This window comes from Mustela putorius, unplaced genomic scaffold (assembly GCF_011764305.1).
Source record: "Mustela putorius furo isolate JIRA1106 unplaced genomic scaffold, ASM1176430v1.1 tig00000275_pilon_pilon_pilon, whole genome shotgun sequence".
In the NCBI taxonomy this organism is placed as follows: domain Eukaryota; kingdom Metazoa; phylum Chordata; class Mammalia; order Carnivora; family Mustelidae; genus Mustela; species Mustela putorius.
The window spans coordinates 27,880,209-27,900,977 of NW_025421341.1; the positions used below are offsets into that span (position 1 = coordinate 27,880,209).

Sequence of the window (20,769 nt, forward strand, 5' to 3'; positions counted from 1 at the left end):
TTTCACACAAGGGACCACTTTAAGGAATCTTATGGATGAAGAGGCAAAATTTACTCCATGATTTATTGGTTATTTACCACTTTCTTATTTCTAAAATTCTTTCTAAAATACAGCCATTTTCCTATTATATATTATTATGGTAACTCTGGGAAGAATAAATCAAACTGGAGAAAATTTTAGCATAGAATTCTTACTTACTAGACCCAGGGGAGAATTAAAGTAGGATTTCAGGGCAAAATTCCCCCACAGGGTAGGTTAATAAAGGATGACTCCAGGTCCTATATGCTAGTCAAATCAGTGTAATGACTAGGAAACCTACCATAAGCTTATGGATCCAACTAAATCCTCCCTGCCTTTGACCCTTTAGAAAACAATTTGAGCTCTAAAGATGCTGCTGACATATTACAATTATTGAGAGGAATGGGGATACAACCTCTCATTTTACTTTGTCACTAGGAGGTTAAGAAACCTTAAACGAGTCATATATTAGAATTACGTCTTTTTGAGTTCAATTAAATTAAGGTACCTATTAACCCTCATCCTATGCATGGCATTGTGCCCTGAGTGCACATAAATAAAGCATAATCCTTGCCTCTTAGGTCTTCACAAGCTAGCGGGGCAGATCAGGCAGTACCTGAGAAGTTTTTTCAGAAAAACACAGAGTTACTTGAAATCTGCATTTGGTTTGAAGTATATGCATATATACACACATGTGTGTGCATCCACGCATGCTCATGTGTGTACATCCATACCCCCATACACATATACACATCCATATCCATGTATCTATGCATATATATATACACACAAATACATATATACAATACATTGATACATATGTATATATGTGTACACATATACATACATACACATGTATATACACACATGTATACATACATATACACACATTTATACACACAATATGATTACAAATATCAAGCAAATGTGATGTTACCATTGTGACAAGGGACCTGATGCTTGACAGGAAGGATTAGATCCCTTGAGAGTTCCATTGTTCTGGGTAGACTGCACAAATTTAAATGCAGCAGCAATTTTTCTGCAAGGAAAACATGTTTTAATCATAGCTCAGTATTAGTAATTTATTTATTAATACAGAATGGCAACTGGCAGGTTGATTATTGAACAAGGAAATAAGTTCACATGTTATGAAAAACAGAATCATATTTTCTTCCAGCAATGGGAGATGGGGGTTTAGTGAAGGTACTGGGGGCTTCATGGTCTCTCACGAGAAAAGGATGCTAACACAATAGTTATTCCAGATTCATTTTTCTCTTTAGCTTACTGGGAGTTATATTTTTTCTTTTTCTCCTTCTGATTGAAGAATAGTTGACACACAATGTTATATTAGTTTCAGGTGTACAGCATACTAATTTGACAAGTCTGTATGTTTGTGGCAGTCACCAAAAGTGTACCTCATCTATATTCCTTATGTTGTACCTTTTATTCCTGTGACTTATTCACATTGGATGTATTTTCTTAAATAGGAATCTTCTACATTACATCTATACAAATGATAGGTAAGTTAGTTCAGACTATGTAGGAAATATGGTTTCCTTTCAGAAAGGTATGTTTTGTGTTGTATTCTCTTAACAGCTTTAACTAGTCCTAGACCTACTATGGGTACAGGGTAATCATCAAACTCCTATGTCTACTGTGAGGCCAACCTTACAATCCTTATGTGCATTTTAAGATTTCTAACATATATCTATAAGTCTAACTGGATAAATTACTACTTGGTATAATTTTTTAAAAGGCCAGATTAACCGATTGAAATTTTAAAGTTATTACCTTATTATATTGCGTTTCCCTAGGTATCTGAAATTTTGAAGACAAACACTGGAAAGGCAAAAAAAAAAGTCACATTCTAATTATTCATGCCCTTTTATTTATACAAGCCATTAATTTAAGTACATTAGAAGAAAAATATTACATTTTCTTTAAATATTTCATCCATTACTAGTTATAGATAGTTTAGCAAATGGGTCCTTAGAATGAAGGATGGCATACTAGACTATTTTGAAGCTTCAAAAAAAAAATGTTAACAAATCAAGTCCATAACTTACTCCAAGATACTGAAGAAGTCGGATACCTCTGGGCTGGGTGCTCTTTGCCAGTAGGCAATCAGTGTCTCTGAAAGGAAACACCATGGAGCATGAGACTCTTGGAAACTCAAAGTTTCTTCCTTTTTAAAAAATTGTAATTTTCAAGAGCTTTCCTTACCTTCCGAAATGGTCTTCATAATGTGAAGAAAGCACATGAGAAGACTCCTGGTTTCTGCTTGATCTAACTTGTCAAATCGAAGGGTTGATCCTATCAAAGACAAGGGTCTAGGGACCTAGAAGTGGAAGAACCAAGAAGGGTTGAGGTAGAGTGAGAGACTGCTGACTCGCAAGGTGCTGCATAGTTGGGAAAGAAGCCCCACCTTTTCACAGTTGTCAGTCTTCTCACTGCTCTTCTCATTGGTGCTTGGGTTGGAGTCAAGACTTGCTAAGGAGGCTCTGGAGTCAGCATGGTTTACTGTAGAAATAGCTATTGATGAAAATGCTGCAAACACAAGCCACAGCACACAGATGATAATGAGATGCAATGGGCACACACATGATGACCCAAAAAGATATGGAGCATGGAGGTGGTGGCAGTGTTGGGCAAGGCTGACATAACGGAGTCTGGAATTGCCATTAAAGACATGCCACATTGTAAGAATGGTCATGAAGACCACACTGGCATTTAAGGATTTAGGAAAATTTAGGCCATTATAAATGGAAATAAAGTACTGCTTGTTCCTTTGATTTCTTAAAAGACTTTTAAAAGAAAGTTTCTCTTATAAAAATGCTTTAAAAAATGTGCATAAGGTGGCTTTTGGGGAAGAAGCTTTCAAGTTTTGACAGTTTATAAGAATTGAAGATGACATTTCCAAAATAGTTCTTAGAAGTAAATTTTGAAGTTGATGGGCTATTATATTTTACAGGTTGTACGCAATGAACACTTAAAGATTGTTTCCAGAATGAAGCAATTTGCCAACATCTGAGCAGATTGCTCTTTGAGCCAAGAAAAACTGAATGCTAAGTAGAAGAGGAAGGCCCTGGATGGTTTTTAAATAAATGGGAAAAGAAACTCTTTAGCTATATAACTATAGTGTACTTTGACATACAGAAATTATGCACATTGAATTATGGAGTGGGTAAAAAAACATGATGATATGTGACGTAAACATGGATGAGAGTGAAACACAAGTGTTCCCCAAAGGTCTTAAGTACCTGCTATGGAGTTTAAAACATCTTTAGAAAATGATGTGTCCACAGAGTTTGCGTGTTTCATAGCTGACTGGGTGTGAAATCCTCCACTGGTGCTGAGGTCGTCTCTAGACCCCTGCATTTCAAGCACAGAAGAGATTAATGGGAATTGCCATATTTCAACATTGGAAACCCACACATGCTTTCTTTGTTACACTTTTGATTTGATGCTATTTGACTTGCCCTTTTTTATATTCCAGCAAAGGTCTTCTGCAAAAGCAGGTAGTAGAAATGGATAGTCACAACCATACTCTTCGACAAATCCATACCCCTAGTAACCACTTGATTTCTTATGTGATTTTTTCTTTTTTTAAAATGTAGTGGAAACTACCTTCTAGATATAAACTAAATGGTTGGAATGGCTACTGTTTTTTTATGGATTATGCTATAGATTACATATCATTATAATCATGGGTTATCTTCGGTATATTACTAATACTAAAAACTAATTCCAAATACTACGTGCCAGTCTCTATAAGTGTTTTCTACTAGACCATTTAATCCTTATAAGTATCCTGTGATGGAGTAATTCTATTCCATTCTATAAAGAAGATGGTAGAGGTTGAAAGAGCCTGGATTACTTATCTAAGGTTACATTGCTAGAAACTGGTATCACTGGGATTTGAATAAGGTCTTCCTCTAAACAGCTTCCCAAAGGCATAGCTCCTAACTTCGAGGTGGTAATATCTTGCTTTCCGTAGTGTGTTAATTCATCTGCGATGTGAACAGAGGAATCCGATCTCAGGTGGCTTGCTGTGCAGCCACTATGGTGGCTCAGTGGAGGAGGCATGGCAAACAGGCCACTCCTGGGTGTGACTGAAGCACTTGGCTACACGAACACCAGGTGGTCATGAAGCTCATGTAGGGGAATGGTCAGGGGAGGGAGGAGGGGCACACTGAGGATGGAGCCATGCATGTAACAGAGGAGCCTGGTAAAAACTGGACAGAACTGGAAGGTGATACAGAGAAGAGAGGAAAATGATGGATGAGGTGGAAGGCTTCAGGGACCGATGTGGACCAAATGACATTGATGCCAACATCTCAAAATGGCTAGCACGAAATGCTTAGTTTGCTCACAGTTGAGGGAAAATGGCTCTCCAGGGCAAAAATACAAAACAAAATCAAATTAAAATCAACATTTGAACCATTTTGTAAACTCACCTGATTAGATGTGTTGACAGTAAAAGGATACAGGTCCTTAAGGTAAATCCTTGGCATGTTGTCCAGAAGCATGCCATAGAGGGGCATATATAAACTTGCTATCTGGGCCTGCTTCTCCTAGGGGGAAAGGTAGTCAAAAGAAATTATTCACATAAAAATCAATAGACTTGTAGGTTTGCTATGCATTTAATGCAGTGAGCCATTAAATGGTGTTTAGGGAAGGGAGAAAAGAAAATCACTCACTGGTTGTCTGTATCGATCATCGAATGAATGCTTAGCCATTAAATTTTTTAGGACAGCTAAAGCTAAGTGCCTGATGTCTTGGTCTTCTTGCAGGGCAAAGCCAACTTCTCGGAGTAGAATTCCAATTAAGAAGTGTTTGCGGCAAAATTCATTCGTGACTGAATATTCAGGCATATCTTCGTGAGGAAAGCAAAGAGATCATGTTATTGAAAATCAAATGATCACTTTATAATTCAGAAAGATTTATCCAACAGCTACCAACCCTCTCACCACCAGGGAAGGATTCAGTAATGCAGTCTTACTACAGAGATGAGAAATGAGAGAGAGGAACATCCCAGAAGTATTGTGTGTACACTACTACCAATAATAATCACTGACCATGGTCAAATTCTATAAAAGTGGTATATCTACAATGTTACAGGAGTTGAAAAGAGAAGATTGAATTTTTGTCTGGAAGAATCAGGAAGTGTGACTGGAAGGAATATGTTGAGATGGGCCTTTGAGGCTGTTGAAGGTATGGAGAGGCAGAGGGTCAGGAGCCAGTGGTGGTGGGGGGGTAGGGTGTGAAAGAGAAGAGGTTGGGAGGACCAGGGGACAGAGTTTCGTATGGCACAGATTTCTGAAAGCACAGTGTATGGGGATTATAGTTTGGGGGTGTACAAGTCAGCACAGCAGCCAAGATGGGGTGGTGGGAATTGAGACTTGAGGGGCACTTGGGGCCAGATGATGGACAGACCTAAACACAAATTCTTTAGCTAGTGCCTAGGACCCTCCACTATTTGGCACTGAATTCTGTATAGAAAGGATTATGTCACCAAAGGCTTTGAGATCAGACCCGTGCCTATTTATTTGCTCACATGGCAACAGGATGTAAATGAGTTATTCCTTGGGGGAAATGTGGAATAAGGGCTATAATAAAAGAAGTTTGACCCCAGGGAAGGGAGGGGGGAAGTGAGATGCATGTGGCCTGGGGTAGGAGGACCCCCGTAGTAGAAAAAAAATGACCAGGGCAAGTTGGCTGAAGAATGTGAAAGAGCAAGAAGAGGAACATCAAAGGGTCTGCAAAATCTGGAGCCTGAATTATGGAGAAATTGGAATCTTAAAATTTCCACTAAATATGGATTTATTCGGAATTGCCCAATGTGCTTCCTAAATGTAACGATTAATAACAGGACTAGCGCCCACTTCTAGAACACGTATTGAGTGCCAACATGAGGCCACACCCTTTATAGGGGTTATCTCAGTGAATCTGTGGGGTTACATGTTAGATGTAATGAACTGCTGAAATATTACAGTTCATCACTGACTAGGGGCAAATGAAGAATGTGGAGATTTGTAGTTTAGGACGATGCCACTGGAGGTGGGAGAAAAGGGAATGTGAAAGTTCTAGAAATTGTGGTCCAAGGGAATAGTTAGGTTAAAAACATTTCTCTGTGTAACAGTGAGTATTCATGAGGGGCCAAAAGTAGAACACAACTTTGTAATTCCCAGCCTAGGGCTAGAGAAAAGTTCTGCCCAGACTGTTCTAAGTTATGAATCTATTTCAAGTAAAAATGATAAATTCAATCTTGAGAAATGAGCTCAAAAACCAGACCATGGTTTACTGACAGAAATATATCACATGAAGCTAGTTACACTGAACAATCATGTTATTGCATATAGCTGGAAATTTTATTTATGATACACCCTAAGAAAATTTTAGATGGTTTGGGAAATTTAAAAAAAGAAGTAAAACTCTGGAGAAAAAAATAAGAAAGAATTGAGGTGGGTAAAGCATTTAATTATCTGTAACCAATGTTCAGTCAGCTTATTGACTGTTTTGATTTTATGATAAACATATGGCTATTTTTTGGCATCTGGAGATTGGAAACTTGTAGTATGCATATCTATCAATATTATCTATCAATATTATATGTAGTATGAGCATCTATCAATATTATCAGATTATGGTATGGCTACTGATGCTTAGATAATGTAATATAAAATGTAATTATTTACCTGATGCATGTAACTCTTGAGTTGATTCTGAAGGTGTCAAAGGATCTGGATTTAATGGGAATAAATAAAAAGCTTAGATGTACACATACTCAGGTATACACCATATTCATTAACAATTGATAATTTATACTGAAAAATTAAAATATATTTTCCTAAACTATAAGTAGGACTCTTCAATAAAGTTTTGTTTCTTGGAAACGAATACCATAGGTTGTTTCATGAAGAGAATTATTTTAATTCTTGGCCTTGTACTTGAGCACCTGTTATTTTCTATCAGAAATCTGCACACCACAAAACATATATTTTTATGTTCATTGTTGATAATATTAGATCTATAAAGAGACTATTAGGACTTTTCCTGAGCTACTGACAAATAGTAAACAATTAGAATTAAAATATATAACAGGTTTGCTCCTCTTGAGTATCTTAAACAGCACATCTCACCCCATAATAACTTGACACTAATTTATACAATAAAAAGGAATACAAAACAAAAGTCGAAAGTGACATTTCTACCTCTTTTTCTATAAAGGCATTAAGATTAAATATACTTTGTAAATAAAAAAATGGAATAGCTAATTAAATAGCTTATGTTAATTCCTTAATAGAATTCAGTAGCTTATATTTAAGATTAAAATGACGAAACGTTTATGGTATGGCATATCATAAGAGACTCTTAACTACAGAGAACAAACTGAGGGCGGCTGGAGGGAGGTGGGCGGGGATGAGCTCAGTGGGAGACAGCGATTAAGGAGGGCACCTGGGATAAGCACTGGGCGTTGTAGGTAAGTGATGAATCATTAAGTTCTACTCCTGAAATCCGTATTACACTGTATGCTAACTAACTAGAATTTAAATAAGAATTTGAAACATTAAAATAAAATGACAACACTTTCATAGGCTGGATAATGTACTTTACCCTATTTTCCCTCCAAAATATTATGCACAATTTACTCTATTTTCCCTCCAAAATACTAGCTTTGTATAATACGTATAGTATAAGTTGCAATACATGTGAGGAGGCTCTTTACCGTCTTAGTGTCTGCTTTCCATGAATATCAAAACTGTGCCCTGTGGATAATTTACTCACACATTAGAAGCAAAGCATTTTGTCTTGCTTCCTCTCTCCCTCCATCCTTCACCCCACGCCCCCTTCCTTCCTTCCTCCTTTTTTTGAGGCATGATTGACTATAACACTATATTGGTTTCAGGTGTACAACACAATAATTGCCTATTTGCATGTATTGCAAAATAGGAAAAGAATATTTTAAGTCCTTAAATCATTTTAGTGTTTTCTTTGAATCTTGATGTTCGATTAGTTTCTGATGGCTAGATGTGTGATGGTCATTTTGGTATCTATCTATATTGGTATATATAACATATATATTAATAAAGTCATAAATGAAAACATTTTCTGTACACCATTTATACTTTAGCAAATATGGAATCGAGGAGCCCCATTCTTCCCTGCACAGACATCAGGGGCTCTTTCTAACCCACAGATGCTGAGTATTTACAGTGCCGCCCTCCTGCCTGCCTTTTTTTTTCTCCTTTTTAAGGCAAAAGTTTTTTGTTTTTGTTTTGTTTTTGTATAAAACTCATTTTGAGGAATTGCATTTTAAATAATTAGACACTTTAATTGAGACCTTTAATTGAATTTGTACTCACAAAGTGTAACTTCTCCTCCCCATAATTTTCTGCTTTTCAAAATCAAAGGAAAGTTTTCTTTTGGAGACAGTATAGTAAAAGTATTACTGTAGGTTAAAATTCTTTGATTTATAATCATTGAGGCACAAACAAGACCAAGGAAGTAGGAAAAAAGCAACACGTAAACAAAGGTAAAAACAAATAAACAAATTTGAATGTTCATTTTGTAGGAACGGGTGCAAATTCTGGGCATTACCTGGAATGTTTGCTGATCTTATGGGGAGACACAAAGGTATAAAGTGTTCATGCTGACATACTTCTTGAAGAAAATCAAATTTATACTGGCATAAGGTCTGAAAAAGAGGCAAACTAAATGACTTATTTACTCACCAAGAAGGTTAATAAAAAATCTGCCTTTGAATCTTATACCTAGAAAGATGTAGTTACTTTTGTGGACTTTTGTTTTTGAGCTTCTAAGAGATATGAAGATATGATCTTACCCAGTAGTATTTTCTATTTCTTTAAGCTTCTATCAGCCCATGTTTATTCTGAGAGAGCTTGTGTCTCACCACAGGTACAGAACTCTAAAACTACACTGAGCTCATGGAACAGGTCACTGTAATCAACCCTTCTTATCCAGTGCTAAGGAAGATAATGGCCCACGTGATCTCTCTGTAGGCCGTTTGTTCTCAGACTATATTATTTAATCTCACCTCTTTCCTGCCCTTGCAAACAGGCCTGTCTTCTCAATAATGTTTTGATTAGGACAGTGATTAATGGAATTCAGACATGGTCTAAGACAGCTTAATACATGTGTTAAAAACAATCACATAAGAAGAAACAATTAACAATTCATAAATATTCTGTTCTCCTCATTGTGCAGACCAAGTAATCAATTTTTAGGATCCAGTTAGGTTGTATTCATTGTAGTCACTAATATCAGCCAACAACATAAAATATATTCCATTTGCTCGGATATTTTAGAATTATATTTTGTGGCAACTTCAGTTAATAATTTAAAATACTCTCATTTCAAACAAGGATAGTATTTGACTTAATCCTTTGTGCATCAAAGTGAATAAGAGCATAATTAAATTGTATGTTAATTATTTTTCATTGAGTATGTTCTGTTTGGTTTCTGAAAAAAATAAATAATTTAGGCCTCCTGGAATTATATCTAAAAGGATATTTGGCAAATTTCATGCATAATTGGAGCACTAGCAAAGAATATTCTTTCAAAAAATATATACAGAGGGAAATGGATTCTCAAAATCCAAATGGCATATAATCATATAACTCCCCTAGTCAAAAGTAAATCTCCATTGCCCTAAAGATAATGTTCAGGTTCCTAAGCATGGCATGAATGGATATAAGAAGATCATTATTTATTTTTGGCTTCTCTACATTCATTATTCTTTCCCAATACCTTGAAAATTACCCCTTGGGGACTTTCCTTCTTCCCAATGGGCAAAGGTTAATGGGGAACTATTAGTTCTGGTGACCTGTCTTCCCTCCTTAAGAGGCAGGCATGTGACCCGAAGCAGGTTGGTCACACATTTCCTCTCTGGAATGTAAATTTTAAGCAGAGGGTTAAGGGGAAGAAAATGGTCCTAACATATTTTTTAAGCAGTAGTGAGCCTTAGCCACATGGTTCTTCCTTTGCAATTATTCTTGTGTCCTGGCCCCTGTTCCTTCTCAAGCTCAGCTCTCCAGCTCTTTCACTGATGCCTTTATGCTTCTAATACATTCCCTCTGCTCAAACTTACATAACTTTCTGTTGCTTGCAACCCAGAGAGACTTAACTGGTACAGCTTTCATGATCTGGCCCATATCCAGTCTTAATTCCTTCCAGCATATGTCTTACTATAGCTCAATGGTTCTCAAAGTTGAAAGAATATAAGAATCACCTGAAAGCCTTATTGTAATACAGATTTTGGAGTCCCATCTGCCACAGTCAGCTCTGGGATCACTGGTCTGGGAACCACACTTTGAGAATCACTGCTCTCTAGACAGCATTGTTCCCAATCTATCTCCCAACACATTCTCCCTACTTGGGAAAGGGGGTTAATTGTCCATTTTTCCCTAGGCTGAAGGATTTCAGAAAAGTGAGACTTTCAGTGCTAAAACCAAGTCAATCCCAAGCAAACCTGACCACAATAACTGCAGCTGAAAAGAATCACTCCTTTCACCGCCCACAGGAAATAGAAGTGAAACCTACATGTTCATTCCAGACTCCACACTCCACAGTCCCCTTTTAAGAAAGGATGTGGGAGACGAACAGATGGACCATTTTAAAAGGTTGCCTCTCATTGGGATAGAAACTATTTGTTGATGCAGAGAATGGATAGGCTAATGTTTTAAGCAGGAAAACACAGAGACTAGTAGATTTATTTATAATGCAGTGGTTTAGAAAGCAATCAGTCCTTCACTTGGTTCTTACCTTGAGATCACCAGAGGAGAACATGCTGACGTAATTGTTAACCATCTTAAATACAAAGCCCCGATCCATAAATGTAAAACAGCGCTAAAAAATACAAAATCATAAATTCAGACATTTTTGCTTTAAAGGTCATTAAAGATTTTAGAAAAGGTGATTAAATATATTGAAGCAAAATGACATTTAACTAAATGTGTTGTGTAATAAATGTTTTAAAAGAACTCTACAATATGTTTAAGCATTCATCCACGTATGGCAACTAATTAAAATATGAGATAGTGTGCACATGCCAGAAAGTTACAAAACCCTCTTTGTCAATTTTATAAAACACCACTTAAAATATTGCAATGAAATATTATAGCCCTTTCCTTTCTATACAGGTTTTAGCTTTTACTTACCTATTTTTTTAAATCACTTAGTTACATTTTATTACTGTTCTTTTAGTAATTTGACTACATAGTTTATCAGGTGAAGATCCTTTGCTGTACAATAACTGGGTAGGAACAGAGGTCGTAGAGGCGGGTCAGGAAAACCTTTTTAAATCTCCGGCTTCCTTTAACCCAGTAGTTTCCTTTCCAGGCAAGGCAGCTTGAATTTGTGGAATGAAGGTAAGAGACACTGAGATTTCCATCTCTTACTCTGTTGTCAAGGAGGGTCTTAAACTGCAAGTAGGTTGGGAGGAGACAGGCAAACACATTCCAAGTTGGCATAACACTCTCCCTCCAAAAGACCAATGGCCATGTAAGCAGTAACTGAGGAACATTAGCCAAATGACTGTGCTGGGAAAATGTGAAGTAGGAGGCACAGACCATATGTACTGATGCCAGACCCTGGCGAGGTCATCACTGTGTGCATGGGTTTGATTCCATCATCCACATGGATGTGAGGACGTACATGGGAAAACCTTGCTGCTGCTGTACCACTTAGTAGGGAAGGTTTCTTTCTTGTCTCTAGAGTTTGACATGTACCATTGCAATGGTTGCACATTTTTTGGACCTCTTCTCAATTTTAAAAACAAATCTCTTCTCTCAGAGAGGACAGGATGTAAAATTGGTCATAGATAGTATATTTACCAAGTAGAAAGTCTCCCGTTGAAAGACATCTGTGCATAAAGAACTATTTTCTCTAGCAATGTTCTTCTAATTGTTAGGGATGTCATTTATATTTTTGTTTTATTTTCCTTTCCCTTGTCCTTTGGTTTCTTCTTATTATGTCCCTACTCATTCCCTACTATGTTAGTATGCTGCCCCATTTATATTTTCATTTTTAATATGAATTTAAGTTCTTTCAATAACTCTCCATTCACTAAAAGGTAAATGGATCCAGTGTCCTCCCAACTGCCAGTAGAGCAGTGGGGAGAGGCAGACACCAGAGCATAGTCACAGTCACAGGCTCAGAAGATGTAAAGAGATATAAAGAGATAGGCAAGGCAGAAAATAGGGGCTTTTCTGTTTCTGCACAACATGGGGTCCCAGCAGGTATGTCAAATACTTGCAGGTTCTCCAGCTGTAGGAGTTAGTCCCCAACCTCGAAATATCCCCAATGTGGAGTTTTTCCAGAGAAGACCGCCCTTTGCTGTCTTCTTTCTGTTGGAAAGGGGTTTGGGTCTGACCTTACAGAGAGAGGAGGACCACCCAATACAACTGTGGGACCATCCAATACAACTGTGGGCTCTAGAAACATCTCAATAAAAAAGCAGATGAAAAAGAACCCTGGGGAGTCAATGGTAAAGACACAAGGGCTTTTGACTCAATGGAGAAGGGGTTGGTGAGTTCTGTCACTGAACCAGAGTAGTGGCAGTTGTCCCAAACAGGGGTGACAGTCCTTATTCTGCAGAGCAGATGTGATAGTTTTTGAAGGAGGTCAAACCCGAGCCTAGTGACAGGGAAGATGGGGAGAAGGCTCCCTGCCCTGGGAATCTCGGAAAACCCATTTAGGGTTTCTTGAGATTGAAGAAAGACCTATATGTAAGTTTGTCATCCTCTTTCCAAGGGGCAGTGAGGAAAAAGGATATATATCCCAGGATGTAAGATCAGCAGAATCAGCCTTCTGACTGCAGAGAGCCCTCCCACAAGTCAAGCTTCATCAAGCACCTCTCCTGTCATGGGTCCATCTCCTCATTGCTTGGCCCAAGTGCAGTAGCTCTTCAGCCTATTGCTGAAGTCTAGAGGGGTCTCTTTGCTTTTGTTTAAAAATAATTTATATTAAGTTTATAGTAATAAAAAATAATTCGTAGCAAGCTTTGGCAAACTGTGGCCCATCAGCCCAAATTGCTTGTTCGTTCTTCCTTCCTTCCTTCCTTCCTTCCTTCCTTCCTTCCTTTCTAAGATTTATTTATTTGAGAGAGAGAGGGTACAAGTGTGTGTGGGGGGGCTCCAAGGTAGGTAGAGAATCTCAAGCAGACTTCGCATTGAGCACGGAGTCAGGCAAGGGGCTTGATCTCACCATTGTGAGATCATGACCTGAGCCAAAATCCCAAGTCTGACATTTAGACTGAGCTATCCAGGTGTCCCCACTGTCTGTTCTGTAAATCAAGTTTTATTGGAACATAGCCACACTCAATCATCTACATATTGTCTATGGTGAATGGTTTATGGATCTATCGTGCTACAATGGTTAAGTTGAGTATTTGTGCCAAAGACTATATATCCTGTGTAGCTAAAGATGTTTAGTATTTGGCCCTTTACCAAAAAAGTTTGCAGATTCCTGATCTGGAGGATAACTTATACTCTACCAAAATATTCTCAGTTTGGTTTAATAAACTAAAAGCCAAATATTCTAAATTATGTGCAAAAATATATTGTTGTAATAAAAGAATATTTTTTATCTAACCAATTGTGAGGACAATAATAATTTTAGTCTATCATTCATTTGGTGAAGGGTATGAAACCCCAAACAGTAAAATGAACCAGATGAGAGTCCTTGCCCTTTCTTTATATGTTTTACAAAACAACTGGTCCTACTATTTTCTTTCTCATCTTGGATACTTGCTTTCAATCCTGTGCTAGATATTAGCTTAGGTACTACCCACAGCAACTTTTACATGGATAAACTCTGTGGAAAACACTTACTTATTAAAAATCATAGAACCTTTAAGTCAAATAAACAAATACAGTGACCTTCTCCTTTTAGATACTCACTTATTCACCTTCTTGTGATGTTTACAGAGAAATATCACAGATGTTTATTAAACATATTTTGCTACAAACCAAGACTATCTCCTATATTAGATGATTTCCAAATGTTGTCCAAAGTTAACTGAAAGAAAGTGATCAGTCAGGCACATGTGTCAAAAGACAATGTCTGCCTGAGCAGGAAAATAGAAATCACACTGAAATTTCTTTTGCCATCTCCCTGGTAATGCCTATATAAGAAGAGTATCTAGATGGGTTCACTCAGGTAACTGAAGTTGTGACCCAGACTGGCAGTAAAAAGAAAAATGACAAAATCTCCGTAGATATTCACGGGTCCATTTGTATCCTATCTACTTTCAGGAGAGAACAATAAGAGAAACGGACAAGGTTTTGGTTTACTTGTTAAAAAATATTACTTTCCCTCCCCTGTCCTATCTTGTTTCATTTTTCCCACTCCCTGCCCCCCACGACACCCTGCCCTAATGGGACCAGGGAGGGAGAAAAACCATAAGAGACTCTTCATCTCAGGAAACAAACTGAGGGTTGCTGGGGGATCGGAGGGGAGGGATAAATTAGCTGTTATAGACACTGGGGAGGGTATATGCTATGGAGAGTGCTGGGAATTGTGTAAGACTGATGATTCACAGACCTGTTCCCCTGAAGCAAATAACATACTATATATTAATAAAAAATATTACTTTCCCATAATATGATATAAAGGAAGGCATATTCCCACCTAGGAATTTTTATATGCCCACACCAGAGATACTGTTCTTTCCATTCTTGGAAAGCAATCTTGGCACAACTATGGTGTGAAAATTATATTCCAGTTGTGAAATTCCAAAGCCAGTTCATTCATGGTTATTTGATTACTAATGTAGGATTTAATAACCAAAAGAGGCAAAAGTCATTTGAAGCCCAAACTGAGCAAATAACCATTATCATATTTCTGGGAATATGAGATATTTATAATGCCAATAGCAGGAATGAGCAATGTCGAACAGCTGAAAGCTCAAAGTTCATCAATTCACAGGCATTGTGCCAAATGACTACATTCAGTTTTATACTTCAAAAAAATCACTCTTTCCTTTTCCCTTTTCCTCTCCTAGTTCAAAAGATTCATCTAATAATCTTTCAAAATGTTTTAAAAGAAGTTTTCAGTGTCAAATAAATACCATTGAAACTAAAATTTGAAAAACCATGCTTGGCAGAGAGGATCATAGGGGAAAGGGAGGGAAAACAGAATGGGAAGAAATCAGAGAGGGAGACTAGCCATGAGAAACTCAAAGAAACTGAGGGTTGTTGGAGGGGAAATAGGTGGGCAGATAGGGGACTGGGTGACAGGCATTAAGGAGGGCACATGAGGTCATGAGCACTTGCTGTTAGATGAAACTGATGAATCACTGACCTCTACCTCTGAAACTAATGACCGAACATATGTTGGCAACTTGAATTTAAATAAATAATTAAAAAAAGACAACCATGCTTGTAGAGTGGACTTTTATAATGTACAATATATTAAATGGTTTCCACTTATAAACTTCACAGTTTTATTTTTGATTTGCAGTCAACATAATGTATATAATCTTATAGACTTTTAAGACTATAGATGTAGAGATTATGCTTGTTTTTATCTATTGTCAGTCCATGCTTTTTACCCACAAATTTCACAAAACGACTGGTACCAATGTTAGCCTTCTACTCCATCTTGTCCTTTTCAATCTTGGACTTTTTTTTATTTGCTCCCAAGTGAGACAGTGTCATTTTATGTACCACAAGAAGCAACTTTTGTATGAATGTGTTTTAAGGGAATCACATTTATTCCAAGTATAGAGCATTTCAACCAAGGAGGGTAGATAAAAGGTCTTTTCTCTTTTTAAAAGACTTGCTCATTCATCATTCTTTGCAATTTAGCGAAGAATACTGCAGATGTTTCTTAAACATAATTTGCTTACAAATTGGAAAGTATCATTTTTTCTCAAATTTCTTCTTCTATCAAACACCTCAAATAAACTATTGGCATAATAACAGACTATTCCCATAGGTCTTAAAATGTGGTAGAAAACTATTTTTTTCTTTTTTACCCTCTTCATCACTAATTCTGACCATTCCTTTTTCTTTCAAAATCAGGAAAAAAGCAAAAAGAAGAGACAAATTTTTGAAGAAAAACAGTGAATTTTAGATGAGACCACATAGAGTGTATAATTTGAAATGATGTTTAATACATTAAAATTTGATTTAACTGGATTAAAACTCACCAAAGATAATTTGGACTAATTTTATACCTACATCCATGGCCTGTTAGCTTTCTTTATATAGTTAGCATTAATTTATGTATTCTTACACCTATCCAGTATGTTCCAATGGGCATCATAAAGATACAAGAAAAGTGGCTTCGTCAAGTTTATAATAGTCAATAGTTAGGCAAAAGAAGGAATAAAAGAAGAAAATTATCTTTCTAGTTGGATGTATTTTTAGAAAAAGATTTGAAAAACATTATCTTTCTAGTTGGATATATATATTTTTAAAGATTTTATTAATTCAAGAGAGAGAGCAGAGAGAGAGAGAGGGAGCAAGAGCAAGGTGGTTGGGGTACCGAGAGAGGTATAGGAAGATGCAGGTTCCTGACGCAGGGCTCGATCCCAGGACCCCAGGATCATGACCTGAAGGCAGACATTTAACAGACTGAGCCACCCAGGCACAACTTCCTAGTTCTATGTATTAGCTCTTTAATGATATACTCTCATTCTACATTTGCTTTTTTTTTTTTTTTTGACTAAGCATATTTCTTTTTCTCAATTCCATTTCTAATCCGAAGAAACATAACTATAATACTATGTGTGCGCGCATGTGTGTGTGTATGGTGTTTAGTAAGTAATTTCTCAATCTTTGATTGTTTAAAAAATGTGATTAGTGCATAACAAAAATGTCAAATTACCGAAAGTTCCCAAAGCAGCTCTTTGACATCACGGTTGGAACTATAGCCAATCAAGGGCAGAAATGCCCAAGATCATTTGCCACAGTTCAGCTTTTCCTTTAAAAACCTCATTTTTTATCTTTATCAGTGTTTAGAAATACTATGATTTGACAATAGTCAGTCAAATGGTTACTTTTATTGAAACTTGGTTTTTGTTCTATGTGATTCCAAATTGGAAAAAAAAAAGTATTAGAAAGTATTATGCATCAGTAGAAATATTCACTTAATAGTGGTAGTTTTGACTTTTTATCATAAATGGAGTTGTGAATTGATTAACATTTGGAGTAGCTCACATCCAAGATCATGAAGGCTTGAACGGAATGGCAAACGTTTAGAACTGTACCTTAAGAAATCTGGCAACGCTATGATTTGCCCTTCTCGTTTCTTCAAGTGCATCCTTGTATTTCCAAATCACGTGATCGCATAGGACCATGACAAGATTGTCCAACTCATTCTGATAAGATTCAGGAAATCTTTGAGTCCGAGAAAGCTAAGGAAAAAAATGGATCATTTCTTTATAATGTGGCATGTCAAATCCTAAGCCTGGAAAAAAAAAGAAACTGAAAGACGGATTTCATTTTGTATAACATCAAACAAAGACAGTGCTTTTGGAAACTTGAAAGTGATAATAAAATGGAAGCCGTTTTAATTTCAAGATAATGATTTCCATCATTTCCATTTCATCTTTCCTTCTATTTTGCCCAATTAATTTTTCACTTTTTCATTAAAAAGTAAAATACATATTAATTGCAAACTATTCAAACAGTGTAGAAGTGTCACATGTTCTATGACCTCTCACATCTTAATTCCTCTCCCTTCCCTCTTAAAAAATAATTATAATGGATATTATTCTAGATTTACATTAACACATAGTTTTCTATTTTTTTTTTTTTAAAGATTTCATTTCTTTGACAGAGAGAGAGATGAGAGAGGGAACACAAGCAGGAGGAGTGGGAGAGGGAGAAGCAGGCTTCCCACTGAGCAGGGAGCCCCACGCAGGACTCGATCCCAGGACCCTGAGATCATGACCTGGGCCAAAGGCAAACGCTTAACGACTGAGCCACCCAGGCACCTCATAGTTTCTATTTAATTTAAAATCAATTATTTTGATTTTTTTAAGACTAGGCATGCCCCAACTATAAAAGTTCAATGAATGAGTAACTGAGTGAGTACAGATGTTGGCTTGAAATGTTCTCTAGTAAGTTCCAGGTAGTCTTTTCTGAAAAATTGATTTCAGCTTTATTGAGGTATAACTGACACATAAAACCGTAAGACAGTTAAAGCATACACTGTGTGTGTTTTTTTTTTAAAGATTATATTTATTTATTTGAGAGAGAGGGGGAGTTAGCGAGAGCACAAGCAGAGGTGAGGTCAGAGGGAGAGGAGTAGGGGGGAGGGGAGGAGACCGAAAGAGGGAGAGGGAGAAGGAGGCTCTCGAGAAGCAGGGAGACTCGGGGCTTGATCCCGGAACCCTGAGATCATGACCTGAGTTGAAGACAGATGCTTAACTAACTGAGCCACCCAGGTGTTTGATATACATGTGCACTGTGAAAGATTCCTTCCATCTAGTTAATTAACATATCCATCATCTCACATATTTATCTTTATTTTTGTGTGTGTGGGAACATTTAAGTTTTACTCTTAGCAATTTCAATCATACGACACACTGTTATTAGCTATAATCATCGTGTTTTACATCAGATCCTCAACCCTTCTTCATCTTGTAGCTGCAAGTTTGTACACGGTGATCCTAACCTCACAGTCCCAGCATATGCTGCAGCAGGTGCCAGCGAGAACTCTTAATCAAGAGATGTGTCTCCAGATACAAGCCTGGACCTAAACTCTCTGGGTCCCCAAGGAGCACCCCTCAGGTCCAGGAATCTTCTCCTCCTGTTGGACCTCCTGCACAGGGTGGGGGAATTTCAGGCAGCTAAGTTTTCCCATCTATCTGTAGTTCATGAGTTTACCCAGTCCTTTGGACAAGATAGGCAAAATTGATTCATCTTGACAAGCTGGTTTTAAAATTAGACTTACATTTTCACTATAGATAGAAACACAAAATTTAGAGAGAGACTGAACTACATAATTCTAAGATTCTTTGCACCCAGCCTTCCGTGCTGCTGAATAAAAGCCACGAAGGATGAAGTTATAGCAATCACTTAGAACATACATAAGTTCCACTATGGGAGGCTGCTTTGGTCTACAACTGCCTTTTTCTTTTTTCTTTTCTTTTCTTTCTTTTTCCTTTCCTTTCCTTTTCTTTCCCTTCCCTTTTCTTTTTCTTCTCTTCTCTTCTCCTCTTTTCTTTTCAACTAAGTCAAGGCCCTCAGGTGCTTCTGTGCACTGAATTTTTTTTTTTTTTTAAAGTCAACTTACCAGGGCACTGCTATATAGAGTTTTGGGATATTCTGGTTATCCTCCATGCATACTTAACACTTAGTGTGAAAATTAAATTAAATTAACAACAAATAAACCCAAGGAATTTAGTCATATGCATCATTTTCATTCTGCTCTGTATACCTTGGGAAATAAGAGTAAACAATTCTTCTACCCGAAAGCAACATTCATTTTTTAAATAATCAAAGCACATTTTTAGATTTCCTCTTTTCCTTTTGTTAATTCTCTAAGATGCATAAAACAGACCAGCACTGACATTGTCTTCACACAGGACACGTGTTGATACCTTGGGCTTTGATGTTCCCTGTTACACTCTCTTTTTCTTTTCCTCTCAAACTCCCCTTCTGGCCCACTCCCACTCCTAACATAAAGGTGCTCTGACTGGTAAATACACGAGTAGTATTTTTAACTGTTCTCCAGAAGTATATCTCCAAGGCTCAAGGTGGGAGAATTTCTGCTCCAAAGATTGTGGACTTCTGTCTCAAGACAGAGGAAGAAAGGGGGCAAGGGGATGGCATAGTCTAAGCTCAAGCAAAAAAGCCAAAACAGGATGGGAGAATCTGGACTGTGGTACTGTGTAGGTCACCAGGAGCAGGCATAGAATGCATGGGCTGACATTCAGGCATTTGGCAGTTTTTCAGGACCAAGACATTGATGGGAAGCAAAAGGTTAGCCAGTACAATGAACCTTTTGCCACTAGAGAGGAGTGCAGAGAAGGCCTCCAATAGTTCCTCGTAAACATAAGCTTGCCTTGGTCAAGGCAGCAGAGGTCATCGGGTGGTGCTATCTGCCTCTCAGGGGACTTAACCAGGCATCTTTTCTGACCTCCTCAAATCTCCCACACTCCATAATGACAAAAACTGTTTTAATGGTGGGAAAAACCATACACTTCCCAATTGAAAAAAAAAAAGAAAGAAAGAAAGAAAGAAAGAAAGAAAGAAAGAAAGAAAGAAAAGGAAATGCAGATAGCTTCAGAGGTGTTTATTATGAATGTTTTTCGGTCAAATGATCATATCAGGTCTTTCTTACTGTGATGCAGGGAGATGGTTAGAAATCTGGAAGGTGATGGTCCCTGGAAGAAAACTGGACTGTGGGATTGCTCCTGCAGGGGGCAGTGAGAAGGCAACTGGAATCGATGAAGATAAATTGTTAGACACAAAGACGTGGCCCATGATGAATGCTTTATTTTTAACTGTTCATAAGCATGTCTGTGACCTATTTGAGTAGACATGTACTCGTGGGAATGAAAGGATTTTAGTCCAACCCGTTCTTTTTACAGATGAGAAAACAGGCTCTGAGATATTAAATGTCTTTTTTATCATCCATCTAGTTAGTGGTAGGGCAAGGAATTGTGGTGAAGTTTCCTAACTCCAACACTGCTTAAAAACAGAAAGATAGGGATCATTTTTATCTTCACATTAGATTTTCTCTTCCTTCCAGACAGGAGGTTTTTTATCTCTG

At 37.3% G+C, this 20,769-nt stretch overlaps 1 protein-coding gene across 13 annotated transcripts in view; it reads right to left on the reverse strand.

Moving 5' to 3' along the window:
* Window positions 1–20,769, reverse strand: part of DOCK10 (dedicator of cytokinesis 10) — a 268,794-nt gene that overhangs the window by 33,138 nt on the left and 214,887 nt on the right. For 11 of the 13 annotated variants that reach the window (XM_045078793.1, XM_045078792.1, XM_045078794.1 and 8 more), the window contains exons 28-39: window positions 17,255–17,401; window positions 10,804–10,887; window positions 8,620–8,716; window positions 6,717–6,761; window positions 4,719–4,894; window positions 4,476–4,592; window positions 3,279–3,390; window positions 2,444–2,565; window positions 2,242–2,356; window positions 2,085–2,151; window positions 1,810–1,857; window positions 956–1,057 (exon numbers count right to left, since the gene is read on the reverse strand). In XM_045078793.1, coding sequence (XP_044934728.1) covers window positions 956–1,057; window positions 1,810–1,857; window positions 2,085–2,151; window positions 2,242–2,356; window positions 2,444–2,565; window positions 3,279–3,390; window positions 4,476–4,592; window positions 4,719–4,894; window positions 6,717–6,761; window positions 8,620–8,716; window positions 10,804–10,887; window positions 17,255–17,401 — 1,232 coding nt within the window. The remainder of the gene's footprint in view (window positions 1–955; window positions 1,058–1,809; window positions 1,858–2,084; window positions 2,152–2,241; window positions 2,357–2,443; window positions 2,566–3,278; window positions 3,391–4,475; window positions 4,593–4,718; window positions 4,895–6,716; window positions 6,762–8,619; window positions 8,717–10,803; window positions 10,888–17,254; window positions 17,402–20,769) is intronic. The other 2 variants (XM_045078795.1, XM_045078791.1) reach the window with 1 other exon arrangement.